Source organism: Oreochromis niloticus, linkage group LG3, assembly GCF_001858045.2.
Source record: "Oreochromis niloticus isolate F11D_XX linkage group LG3, O_niloticus_UMD_NMBU, whole genome shotgun sequence".
NCBI lineage: Eukaryota > Metazoa > Chordata > Actinopteri > Cichliformes > Cichlidae > Oreochromis > Oreochromis niloticus.
The window spans coordinates 3,375,969-3,390,137 of NC_031967.2; the positions used below are offsets into that span (position 1 = coordinate 3,375,969).

A 14,169-nucleotide genomic window follows, 5' to 3' on the forward strand; every position below is an offset into this window, starting at 1 on the left:
CATGGACTTTCCACAAGCCACAGTTTCATTTAGCACAGAGGGTAGAGCACATGAATGTTCTACCGAAGACTCAGAAAATGGTTTAGATGCTGGAGACAAGACATCGAGAGGGAGACGAGGCTCCACGGAGAGTTCAGTGGGGAGCAGTCCTGAATGCTGACATGACAATAATTGCGTTGCCATATCCCCACGCTGTATGACTGTCATGTTACAGACAGGGCAGTGAAAGTGCACCGGCATATCATTATGTCTGTAAGAGAGAAAAAAAAGAAAGAAAATCAACAACATGTAATTTAAATGTAGTTGTATAGAATGCAATCAGTTTATCTAACAATCAGATTGTACATATTAACAAAAATATCCAAAATGTACAGTGAATAAAGTGCAATATGCAGTAAATGGAACAATGTGCACTGGTGTTACAGATCGTGAAAAGTAGTGAAGTGAATTTGTTCATAACAAGCAAAAATCAAATACGTTTGAAACTGACCACTAAATGATAACCAGAGGTGTCAAAAGTGCACATTCCTTACTAAAGTTTAGATACCTCGGGGGTCGGACCGTTGTTGTAGCGCTAACAAAGTGCCAACGTAATCAGTGTAAGCAAACTAGATGATTCCTAGAATTATATAATTATTAACGTCAAATTTAGACATGAAAGACTCTGTACCAACCTTTACGATCCACTTGCAAGGTTTCCACAGTCGATGATCCATGCGTGACTTTAATTTTATTTTAAATTGTAATTACAATGTTGAGAAACTCCCTGTAAAACATTGATCCTTCCATAAGCAAGTCCTCTTAGCGTGGACCCTCATTTATAAACACATCTTCTCACCACACAAATACCTCATCTGGAACAACAGAGATATTTTATATAAAAATAAATCACGTTTCCTGGAAACTTGGGTCCAAAATGGGATCCTATTGGTGGCTCAGCGGGTTAATAAAGAGGCAGTTTTGTTATTGTCCATATTTTAAGGGAGTTTTCTTTACGATGGGAAAATGTTTTACTCTGTTTCTTTAAGTTCCCCAAGAAGAATGATAAATGTTTTTTATAATAAATTTGTTAATACTTTTAGCTAAATGTTTTATCCATAAATGTAAGTTTACTAATAAAACACCACATATCCGTCATATTTTTTTAAGGATGTGGAATTGTACATACAATCAATATCAGACTCCACCAACAAAAAGGCTCTCAAAAAATATATATATGTGAATTTTTGCGTGTATTCATACAATTATTACTTTTTTCTTTTTACCCCTGATTTTGTGTTCATGTTCTGTTCTTTTGTTCATCTGTTCGTATGTTTTGTACTCATTGTTTGTTAAATAAAGTTCTTTAAAAAAAGAAAACAAAAGCTGATGATCGATGCAGGAACGTATCTCTGCCTACTGTGGAGGTCACTTGTTTCTGGTTAGTGTGGAGGTCCCAATATGGCGCTCCCCAGTGGCTGCAGCCAGACCCTTCTCCCTCCTGCCTCCCCTTTCCCTCATACACCTGTTGCCTCTGTGGAAGCTCCGCCATAGCCACCAACAAACAACTGACTTATTTTTACACACCGACCAGCATCCGGCCAATCCGCCACCTTTCACTGTTTATACTGTTACAAAAAAAACATCATCAACCCATTAAAAACGAAAAATCACCATCGGTATGCCTGATGGCCAGTCCAGCTATGGTCGTGCCATCAGTTAACCCTTCACGTGCCAGCTGTGACACGCGTGCCCAGGGTTGCCGACCCCTGCTCTAAAGCATCTGATTTGGATTCCTGAGATCAAATATATTTTCCTTTGGCTTTGTTTTCTTCCCATTTGTGGCTTTAATGTAGTGTTACATCCTGTTTGTTTGCTTCCATCTGTACACATGTCCAGATTCACTGTTATGTTTCTATTCTTACATTGCTGTGTGATCACTGTTCCCTCTGCTGACTGATGTGACCTTTTGTATCTTACACTGATACTTGTCATATTTGTATCTGCACCTAAAAGATAAAAAGTTTTCCATGCTAAAACACAGCTCCACCTCCTGCAGTTCTCCCTCTGAACCACTAGATGTCTCTGTTATCTAAATGAAGACGTGCAGCACAGCAACCACAGCAGCGCTCAGATCACACGTGTCCTGTTCTTATGTATAAAAGCATGAAACAGGTGAGACAGGTGGGATCAATATTAATGTTGTGGAAATATATGAAAAAGCAACAGAAGAGTGAAAACATTTGGTGTTTCTAGAAAGATCTTTCAGCTCATAGCTGCTCACAGACTGTATTTACAAGTGACAAACTGCAACTCTACAGTACATCTACAGTATATATCAAATATATTCTGTATTCAAATCCATTGAGTGATGTTTGAAAGTCTTTCCAGGTGAGTTTGATCCAGGAGGGTCTGAAGCCAGAGTCAGACAGAGACTGTGCAGAGACTGTAGAAGGACAGAGCAGCAGCAGAGCAGTCCAGATACACTGATGATCCTCTGTCAGATCCAGAGGGACACACAGGGATGATGCTGGACTCTACATTGTGTCTGACAGTGGAGCTGTTCTCAGAGCAGTTCACTCTGCAGTACTGACAGTCATCTGCACTTCATTCCTCTGTCAGTCACTGCTGGATGAAGCTCTCCTCTCCACCTCCCAGTAACATGGCCCAGTCAGAGCGTCTCTACACACAAGCTGCTGCTGCTTCAACCTCTCTGGATCATCAGGACACAGCTCCTCCTCTCTCAGCACACACACCGTCCTGTTTACCATCATCAGCTCCACCTGCAGAGAGAAGAAGGAAGAGCAGAGGAGATAAACGAGTGTTTCCAGAGACTCTTCATCAGCTGTCAGTCAGTGATGCAGCACATCCAGTATAAAGAGCAGCAGGGACTTCAGTGCTGGGACTGTACTAGGACTCATTGTTGCTTCACTTTTTCTAATCTTTGGATTTTTATTGAAGTTGATGAAAATGTTTTTCCCTCCTAGTTTGAGTTTGGACTTTCATTCATTAGAAGAACCTTGGTGTGTCCACTCTGAGCTCTGTAGGAACCCCAACAACAAGCCCAACAATCCAGATGGACGGTTCCAGCTGTTAACTGGAGGAATCCCATCCAAACATCTGCTCTCACTAAAGTCTTCCTCACCTACAGACTGTGTTCTTCACTGCTTTAAACTTGGAAATGAATGCAGTCATTGGTCTGCGTGCTGCTTTGTTCAGAGCGCTGATTGGCTGGTGACAGTGTTTGATCAGAGGTGTCAGCCGTTACTATGGTGACCATAAAGGTCAGAAACAGGAAGTGTTTGTGTCCAATCCTGAAGCCTGTCACCATTCTCCTCTCACAGCTTCACTGAGAAGCTGCAGCTTTACAGGAAACACTGGATCTTTGTTTCATACTGACTGTGTTTAGTACAATACTGCTGACAGCACCACCCACTCACTCCATCACTCTACTTACAGCAGAGTCTCCAGTCTGTAGTCTGGACTCTGCTGAAGATCAGACAGCTGCTTCACATCTGGATCCTGCAGCTTGTTTCCCCACAGCTCCAGCTGTCTCAGATGGGAGGGGTTGGACTTCAGTGCTGCTGCCAGATAATCACAGCTGATCTCTGACAAACCACAGCGACTCAATCTGTATAAAGAATGAAAGATGTAAGTTTATTAGACAAAGTGTGAGCTTGAAATCATTCAGTGTTTCATCATCTGTTCAGAGCTGAAGAAGGTTCAGAATGTAGAAGTTTAGAAAATGGAAACTCCAAACAGCTGAAGCCAACAGGAAGCAGCTTCAAACAGGAAACTGTGCAGAGTTTCAGACTATATGTCCTGATGCAGCCAGTTGGATTTTGGAGATTTGAATCTCTGTTCTGTGACTAAGTCCTTGAATCATTTCTTCCAGTTGGTCCAACAAGACAGACTAAGTATTGGACATGTGTTGTGGCTCCATTAGGGGAGCTTCTACATGTGATGTGATGGCCCCTCTGGGTCTGTCAGGTCACAGGACTGAAGAGAGCTCAAACTGGGCACACAGTTGTTCCAGTCTGGACCAAAGACTCTATACTGGGACTGAGGGACTGCTTTGACTGCACCCACTGGGACTTTTTAAAGGCTCGTGTTCTCACTTAGATCATCGATTTCTACTTACATTTCTTTCTGGGAAAAATGGGGATTACTTTGAAAACAGGAAGTATTTTCCCCAATAAGCAGCTCTGGATTAGTAAATCACTCCAACATGTTCTCAGGCAGAAGAAGCTGTCTTGTTATGAGGGAGAGAAGAAAAAGATTGAGGCACAGAAACTTGTTGAAAGAGAGATAAAGCAGCTAAAATCGGGTGTAAAAGTAAAGCAGAGGATGAGCTGAATAAAGGACACTCAAGGCTGGCTTGGAAAGGAATGAAGTCCATGGTGGGGATGCAGAACAAGGAGCAAAGATGAATGTGATGCTGAATCAGCAGAAGACTTGGACTCATTGGATTCCAGCTTTGATATCATTGATTTCAATGAAGAGCTTTGTGATTGTAGCAAAGGGCTGGTAGCTCTGAGAGTCCCACTGATGAGGTGTTTGTGTGGAAATCTCTTAGTGGGACCAAAGAGAGAAAAAGCCCTGGTCCTGATGCTGTGGGAGGGAAATGATTGAAGTGTGCTGTGAGGAACTGACTGGGAGGTTTTCACACATTTTCCAGTCCTCCTTGGAACAACAGGAAGTTCCCAGCATATGGAAACAAAGGTTACGTGTCCTATGGCACTCAGTAGGTATGGGTACCGGTATCCGGTGCCATTATGGCACCAGTTCTGACATAAACGGTAGTAATGTTGGGATTTAAATATATATTCTTAGTGCTTATTTGCTGATTATATTGTTTTATGTATTTTAATAAGAGAGGGCCAGCTCTGAGTAGAGTCTGAGCCAAAAGTACTGACAGGAAACTGCATGCTTTTGCAGAGCACTGGAGGTGCAGACAGAAAGTGAAACTAAGCAGAGTGTTTTGATCAAAACTTAGAGTGTGTGACGTGCTGCGGAAATATATAAATAACCATGCTGGCTGCTGCTGCTTTCAGACCTGAGCGTGTGTGTTCGTGTGTTCAGGTCTCCGTTCCCGGGAATGTAAAATAAAGATCATTTTTTGAGTTTTGACCACCCTGGGTCCAGTCTTTCTTTGCCGCCAAAAGAATTCAAAGAAGGAAATTTAATAGTAACCAGACCGAAAAGCAGCGCACATTTTGGTGCTTTTTTTTTCCTGAGCTGTGATACACTTTAGATTCTAGCCAATCATTTTACCTTTCCAAGGATAGTAGGTGGGCCCAGGTACGTACATCCTTTTAGAGCAGAGCTACAGATTAAAAATGCCCAAGGCGAAGCGGTCAAAGTCTGGCTGTACTTCACAGCAAAAGATGCAAACTCAGCAGCCTGCAACAAGTGCTGACACTGTGCAAAGGAGGTAACACCTTGAATCTGATGAAACACCTGGCGACGCATAGCGTTTTTTTAAAAGCCGAGAAATGCACCGTATTTGATAGCTTGCTGCGAGACCGAGCGCATCTACTGCGGGTGTGGTGCCTGTTATCGGACCCGGAGTTAGCAACCTCCCCCAAAAACCCGAAGAGGAGAGTCCTGGCCCCTAGCCCTGCCAGTGTAGCAGAAATGATGAGGATGATGATGGCAGCAGCAGCCATTCTTCTCTGTGTGAGTAGCTTAATGTTGTTCGTGTGTAATTTACGTTGAGTAGGCTAACCACGTTATTACATTAATACATGTAAGGTGAACTAGCAAACACCGTCATAGTTACATGCGGCTGTCTTCTTGTTTGATGGCAGATACTCCCTTCACCCTGGTCAAAAAGGCTAAAATGACCAAAGAAAAAGTGGAAAACAGTTAAACATGAGAGGTTTTTGTACAAAGTTTGTGTTCTCCATTCTTTAAGCACCGTTTAAGGACTGGCAACGTTTCAAAAGTACCGGGTTGGCACCGGTATCGGATAAAACCTAAACAATACCCATCCCTAGCACTCAGTGATGATGGTGCTGTGTCCCCACCACCTCCACCTCTTTGTAAAGGAACTAACTGTCATCTGAAGCTTCAAATGGAACTAAGACTTCCTCCACTAGGTGGCAGTGTCTGATGAGAAAGTGTTAGTGGAGCTGGCCTGGAGTCAGAAACAGGAAGATGCAGGATTTGGGCTGAAATGGGGAAAAGTGGTTCGCACTAGTGCCTTAAAGCAAGAAGGTTGTAGGTTGAAGCTTGTTGGCCTTTCTGTGGAGGTTGGATGTTCTCCCACAGTCCAATGAAATGCTGCTTAGGTTCATTGGTGCTTCTAAATTGGCTGTAGGTGTGGATGTGAGAGAGTGCTTCTCTGTCTCTCTCTGTTGGCCCTGTGATGGACTGCTCACCTGTGCAGGTGGACCACGCCTCTTGCCCTATGACAGCTAGGGCACAGGCTGCAGCCCTGTGAGCCTAAGCTGAATAAACACTTAGCAAAAATGATCCATAGATGGCCTGAAATCCCCCAGTTAGCAGTTTGGTAGATAGCTATGACATGCTAATCCCATCCAGCAGCTGTATTCTACCTGTAAGCTGATCCCTGCTGAGCCAAAGCACTTTTTCAGATACAAATTACAACCTTTAATAGAAACCTATTGGTCAGCATCTTATTAGCCTGCTGTTAGCTTCATTCCACAGAAAACTGAGAGAAACTAACAGAGTTGATGAAGAATAAAGAGAAATGTGCTGATTTAAAGCCTTTGAAGTGCTTCAGATGATCTCTGTCCACTTCTGTCCACTCATTCATTCATGTAAGCTTCTAATGCAGCTTTGATCTTCACAGTCTGCTTCATGAAACTCATTCTAACCCTGAATGTCAGAGTGTTCCTCCTTCTCTTTCCCATCATTCATGCTGGCAGTGGAGGAGATTTGGATGTTGGACTGTGTTTTGGATGATGTGTGTATGTTTGTGTTGGACTGCTGTCTGTAAAGCAAACGCACATTTTGCTTTGGATTTCAGTGTCAGACAGACTTTAAGGTGGAATGAAGAGTTGGAGAGTTTCACAGTGAATTATCCAGTGGAGGATTTTTCTTCTTCTTTGAAGGTTTGAAATGTGAACATTGTTGTGCTGCAGTCAATGGACTAAACCAGAGAAGAAGAAAACAGACTTTACCATGAAGATTCTCAGTGTGGATCAGTATAATATCAGCCTGATGTCTGCAGTTTAGTGTCAGCACAACTTTCACATCATATTCATCTCAGCACAACTAAAACATGCTGACTGACCTCAGAGTTTCAAGTCCACATCCTGGACTCTCCAGGAAACCACACAGATGCTTCACTCCTGAATCCTGCAGCTTGTTGTAGCTCAGCTCCAGCTCTCTCAGATGGGAGGGGTTGGACTTCAGTGCTGCTGCCAGATAATCACAGCTGATCTCTGACAAACCACAGCCCATCAATCTGTATAAAGAATGAAAGATGTAAGTTTATTAGACAAAGTGTGAGCTTGAAATCATTCAGTGTTTCATCATCTGTTCAGAGCTGAAGAAGGTTCAGAATGTAGAAGTTTAGAAAATGGAAACTCCAAACAGCTGAAGCCAACAGGAAGCAGCTTCAAACAAACACAACAAGAGAAAAAACTCTGAATGTTTCACATTAAAGTCGTACATTTCTCATAAAAACAGGACAAAGACTTGAAAAAGTCGTGTTTCTCCTTCCAGGAACCACAAGGCTTCACTTTTAAAGGTGAAGTGTGAAAGAAATGGACATATTTGAAGTCTAACACCTTTTTCCAGTCACATGATTAAAGCAGACAAACTACAAGCTCATTTTCATTCCAACAAGTCATCTTCTGACCTGGACTAACAACACTGGTCTCTATGTGCAGCTGGCTGTGAGACCAGTGCTCAGGGAGCGTCTACAAAGTGCAACACTGAAAGAACATCACACACTCATTTGCTTCCAGCACTTTCACACAAACATCTACTGTCATTATTGTCACCAAACTCTGTGGATCCTTTATTGCAAATTCAAATGGGATCAAATGGTCAGACAAAAGAGGGTTATGAGGAAATATGATGAAATGTTGTGTATTAGCAGCAAGTTATTGAATCATTTTCCTCAGAAATCAAACAAAATGATTGACAAACATGTTTTTACAAACTCAGTGTTGGACTTGGATCAGCAGGATAAGCTGATGTTTAAAGGCATTTGAGTCTCGCTGTATGAGAGTCCAGTTATTCCTCAATATTTATGGATGATGTTCTTTCAGTGTTGCACTTTGTAGACGCTCCCTGAGCCTCACAGCCAGCTGCACATGGACCAGCTGACATTACCCAGCATTAGAGGCGGCTGTAAAAAAATGGATTTTCCTATTTAAATGGTTTTAATTTGAATAAAGCGATGTTGATTGATTCAATCCTGAATGGATTTTTAATATAAATGTATTTTGCCAGAATCTCAGGTTAAAGCTCCCAAAAGTATTTCAACAACAAGCAAACAGATGAAACAGTAAATGAGAGCAGCTAAACACACAAAGATGGAAACACAGAGCGTGGATCGTTCACTCGACGGCACGTACACGGACACGCCGTCGGGGCTGAAAGTGGACAGCTCACAGATCCTGAAGCTGCAGGTTTCATCTGTCTCCAACCAAAACTGAGTGAACCAGCAGCAAAAGAAGATCCAAACTACGCTTTACGTTTGATGAACATCGTCATGAATTCTCTCTGACTTTGACCTTTACTTCCTGCACAGCTCTCTCTCTCTCAGTGTACTTCAAGAACAGTTTACCTTGAAAAATCTGTTTTCTGCATTATTCACTGCTTATTACGCACCAGTCTGCTGTTGTGTTCACTGCTGTCGGCCTCCGAAAACAAAGCCTCATTTCTGCTGTTCAATACTGAAGAAATTGAAACCTTTTAAAATGATGACAGATTACAAACTCTCAGCTGTGTCTGTAATCAAACCTCTGTAACTTTGCTTCACTTCAGCAGCATCAGCTCATGTTCACATGTTGATTCATGGTTTGCTTCAGTTTTTGATCGACTGCAGAATATTTTGAAGGTTATCTGCTATAAAAAGCCAGAAGAGGAAAATCTGCTTCATGTGTTTCTGTTTGATCCTCAGTGACTTTGACACAAAGGCCTCTGCTGTGATGATCACACCTCTGATCAAGTCTCACAGTGTTTGTTTTTATACATATGGATATGTGCTGATAAATGATCAGAATTAGAATATTTCCCACTGTCTGCTGTGTGCCGTGACCTTTGACCTGCTAAAGACAGTCAGCTGTGGATTATTCATTGTTGTGTCTGATACTTAGAACTGTGAGGAAGAACACTACACAGTTAATCAGGGTCCCCTCTCTCTGAATCAGGAAAGGTGGGCAGGCCGCGTGTGGGCCGCGGGCCATACGTTGAGTCTCACTGTTTGAAATGTGAACATTGTTCTGCTGCAGTCAATGGACTAAACCAGAGAAGAAGAAAACAGACTTTACCACGAAGATCCTCAGTGTGGATCAGTATAATATCAGCCTGATGTCTGCAGTTTAGTGTCAGCACAACTTTCACATCATATTCATCTCAGCACAACTAAAACATGCTGACTGACCTCAGAGTTTCAAGTCCACATCCTGGACTCTCCAGGAAACCACACAGATGCTTCACTCCTGGATCCTGCAGCTTGTTGTAGCTCAGGTCCAGCTCTCTCAGATGGGAGGGGTTGGACTTCAGTGCTGCTGCCAGATAATCACAGCTGATCTTTGACAAACCACAGCTCCTCAATCTGTATAAAGAATGAAAGATGTAAGTTTATTAGACAAAGTGTGAGCTTGAAATCATTCAGTGTTTCATCATCTGTTCAGAGCTGAAGAAGGTTCAGAATGTAGAAGTTTAGAAAATGGAAACTCCAAACAGCTGAAGCCAACAGGAAGCAGCTTCAAACAAACACAACAAGAGAAAAAACTCTGAATGTTTCACATTAAAGTCGTACATTTATCATAAAAACAGGACAAAGACTTGAAAAAGTCGTGTTTTTCCTTCCAGGAACCACAAGGCTTCACTTTTAAAGGTGAAGTGTGAAAGAAACGGACATATTTGAAGTCCAACACCTTTTTCCAGTCACATGATTAAAGCAGACAAACTACAAGCTCATTTTCATCCCAACAAGTCATCTTCTGACGTGGACTAACAACACTGGTCTCTATGTGCAGCTGACTGTGAGACCAGTGCTCAGGGAGCGTCTACAAAGTGCAACACTGAAAGAACATCACACACTCATTTGCTTCCATCATCCAACCTGAAGAGGAAACAGAGACGGCTCCCCTTCAAAGTAAAAGCTGCTCCTGTTGGACACAGTATCAAAGAAAGTCTACAGTATAACATAGAAAAGACAGAACAAAGTTTTGGTTGTTTTTAAATTGTGCAGAAATGAAACTACACTAAGCTCAATTATGTGACAGACATTTCCTCCCATGTCAGTTTGGCCTCATCCTGGGCCGGATTATCCAGCACACACTCTGACCACAGGCCCAGGGGCCACGCACAGCTGGGCTCCATCCAAGAGACAGGAAACAAACCAACACAATAATAAAAAGCACCATGTGATCTTCTTACATCTTCAAGACAAACATAGTAAAAACATGAGCATATTTGTTTCCTGATAAAATGATGTGACAGGTAGAACAGAGTAAAGTGGTGGTGTTACAGCCTTTCTCCCCTCTGCTGCCGAGGCTGTTAGTCTCTCCCAAACTCAGCTACAGGACTTCCAAATGAATGAAAGCAGCAGAAGTGGCTTTACAAATGAAAGAGGAAGAGGAGAAGAAGAGGAGAGGGAGGCCACCCTGACCATCACTCCAGCTGAAAACATCACACTTCCATTAAAGTTGGTGAGAAAACGTTGAGCAGGATGAGCTGCTGGCTAATCTGGAGGCTGTAGCAGCAGCTCACAGTCACAGTGGATTTCCACTCATGAAAAAGCTCTGGCTGCTTCATTTCTCATCTCATATCAGAGACTTTAGTGAAGCTGTACTGTGATGCTTCCATATTCCAGTGAGGCCTCCAGAATGATTTCAGCTGTTCTGTACACACACTGTGTGCCCTGTATGGCTCAAAGTCTCTGCAGCCTGTTTTTATCTGCTATCATCAGATCTTCATCATCCTCATTCACATCCCTCACACACTCTACAGCCTCATCAGCACTGACTTCATCTTCACTGACTGATGGAGCACAACATGAACCTGTGGAGGCTGAAACACTGTCCTGTCAAACATCTCCCTGTCACCACTCCACTTCTGTCAGCCTTTAAATGAACCCTGCTCAAGTCTGTCACTTCTGTTTGGAGCCAAAAGGAAAAACTGTTGTTCAGTCGTTTGGAAAGACACAACATTTCTGAAAGCACTCAAACTTCTTCACATTTGTCTTCAGACACATCCTGAACATTTAGGAACTAAAGAAAGTTTCAAACATCAATCAAAGACCTGAAATATAGAAAAAGAACAACAGCCGCAGTCAGTGAACTCACCTCAGAGTCTCCAGTCGACAGTTTGGACTCTCCAGTCCAGCACACAGAAGCTTCACTCCTGAATCCTGCAGGTTGTAGTTGTTACTCATGTCCAGCTCTGTCAGGTGGGAGGGGTTGGACTTCAGAGCTGAGGCCACAACTTCACAGTGAGACTCTGAGAGTCGACACCGAGTCAGTCTGTGATGATAGAAAATATAAAATGTGTTATTATAAAAGCATAAAATCTGCATTATAAACACAGACTGAATGTATATGAAGACAAAACAGAGTGAGGTCATAATCTGATGAATCTGCTCTTCACATCTGTGCTTCAGCTCCTCTTACTGTGTTTGACATGACACAACGATTGAGTCTCTCTCAGACCTGCAGACTTTTAATGAGAATCTTTGTTTGGCTTTAATCTGCAGATGAAGGAGGAAGATGGTGTCACATTTAGGCTTCCATAATGTCCACAGTCTGTCACTGAGATCTGATCCAGAGTCAGAGTGAAGACACACATTTGGACTGTTTCCTGTTTTGACTCCAGAACATTTGAATGAGTTCAGCTCAGTGAAGAGTTCCAGCTGGAAAGATGATCTCTGTTTGCTACCTGCTGTCAGGTACGACTGTTCACGTCCACACGCAGGAAAAACCTACTGACTGTCACCAAACGGAGCAGAAATCTCATCACTGGACAATAATGATGAATGAACTCAGAGCTGCTGATATCAGATCTGATTTCAGGGGAACTAAACACAGAAATGATTGGCTCATTTTAGCTTTCTGAGCCATTATCTGCTGCTGTGTCGCTAGTTGGCAGAAAATGATTTGTATTCCTGTTCAGGGCTTCAGTGTTTATGAGTCCAGATCCAGGTGACAGCAAGTCAAAATGATGTTACCTGTCTGTGTCCAGCAGCAGCCTGTATTCACTTTGAATATTGTTATAACCTGACATGGATCAGTTTGTCTTTGATTGGTTTGTAAATGTCACTGTTTCCATTGGACCTGAGTGACGGTACAAAGACAGAGAGGGAGAGAAAGGAGAGAGAGGATGGAGACAGCAAAGAGAGAGCAAACACAAACAGGTGAGAGTGGACAGGTGACCAAGGTCAGCAACCAATCAGAGAGCTTCTGTTTGACCCACAGTCACTGATGATGACTTGTCACATAACCAAGCAGTGTGTTACTCTGATATCAAATATGGATCCTGCTCTTATAATAATGATCATCAGATGATATTATTGTGTTATTTTGTAGCTGAATACGATGTTTGTGTGATTATCAGTGAAAGAAGCAGTGAGGAGGATGGAGAGAGAGAGAGGACAGAGGGTGAAGTTAGAAACACTAAAAGGATTTTTCATGGATTTCATGGATGATTTGAGTGATTTCCAGCAGGACACTTAAACATGTCAGTGGACGTCCTAAAGAACATATTCACTGATATGAAACGTGTCATTGAACAGGATTAATATCAGTGGAAACATGGTGGAAACAGCTGTGACTGCATGGATGTGACACACTTCAAATCTGTTCTCCACTCTTGGATTTGGGATCCATGGAGCTGCTGCTGAGTCTGTACAATAAAGGATGGTGTGGAAGGTTGCAGCGTACGGACACAAACACTTTGTGCTTACAATCTGATTTTATTTTCAAAGTTAAACTACTAACCTACACTGATCAATGATGTTAATGATCACATCTGGACTCACCCAGCCTTTCTGCAGTTCCTCACAGCTGGAATCAGTCTCTGTCGTCCCTGCTCTGATGTTTTGTACTTCAGCAGGTCCAACTCATCCAGAACCTCCTCTGACATCTGCAGCATGAAGGCCAGAGCTGAGCACTGGATCTCAGAGAGTTCCTTCTCTGATCGGTTCTCTGACTTCAGGAACTCTTGGATCTCCTGAAATAATGAGAGGTGGTTCATCTCCATCAGACAGTGGAAGATGTTGATGCTTCTGTCAGGAGAGATTTCATATTTGTTCATCTCCTTCAGGTTGTTGATGACTCTCTGGATGGTTCCTGGACTGATCTTTGTCTGACCCAGCAGACCTACTAAGAGTCTCTGGTTGGACTCCAGACAGAGGCCATGAAGGAAGCGAACAAACAGGTCCAGGTGGCCATTTTCACTCTGGAGGGATTTCTCCATGACTCTCTTGAGAAATACATCAAGATCTTTGTTATCAAAAACAATGGAAATCATCTTGATCAAAGATTTTAGTTTAAGGAAGTTCTTCACCACCTTTCTCTTCCTGTTGGTGTGACAGTGGAACATGTAGACTGCAGCCAGAAACTCCTGAATGCTCAGATGAACAAAGCAGTAGACTGGTTTCTGGAAGATCACACACTCTCTTTTGAAGATCTCTGTACAAACTCCTGAGTACACCGAGGCCTCTGTCACATCCAGACCACACTGCTCCAGGTCTTCTTGGTAGAACATGATGTTTCCTTTCTCCAGATGTTCAAACGCCAGCCTCCCCAGCTTCAGAAGAACTTCCCTGTCAGCCTCCGTCAGCTCCTGTGGACTCGTCTCATGTCCCTCATGGTACTTGTTCTTCTTCCTCTTTGTCTGAACCAGCAGGAAGTGTGAGTACATGTCAGTCAGGGTCTTGGGAAGCTCTCCTCTCTGCTCTGTAGTCAACATGTGCTCCAGAACTGTAGCAGTGATCCAGCAGAAGACTGGGATACTACACATGATGTGGAGGCTCCTGGATGT

At 42.8% G+C, this 14,169-nt stretch overlaps 1 protein-coding gene and 1 long non-coding RNA gene across 2 annotated transcripts; both read right to left on the reverse strand.

Annotated features, from left to right (window-relative positions):
- Positions 1-2,714: 2,714 nt before the first annotated feature.
- LOC112842618 (uncharacterized) lies at positions 2,715-9,618 on the reverse strand. The gene is made up of 3 exons (XR_003214477.1): positions 9,566-9,618; positions 3,437-3,610; positions 2,715-2,762 (listed from the first exon to the last, which is right to left on the reverse strand). It is a non-coding gene; the product is annotated as an uncharacterized LOC112842618 (long non-coding RNA).
- A 1,840-nt stretch (positions 9,619-11,458) lies between these two features.
- On the reverse strand, positions 11,459-13,860 carry LOC112842609 (NLR family CARD domain-containing protein 3). The gene is made up of 2 exons (XM_025899443.1): positions 13,166-13,860; positions 11,459-11,654 (listed from the first exon to the last, which is right to left on the reverse strand). Exons 1-2 carry the CDS (start codon positions 13,726-13,728, stop codon positions 11,474-11,476), a joined length of 744 nt encoding a protein of 247 aa, XP_025755228.1. The 5' UTR covers positions 13,729-13,860; the 3' UTR covers positions 11,459-11,473.
- Positions 13,861-14,169: the final 309 nt, after the last annotated feature.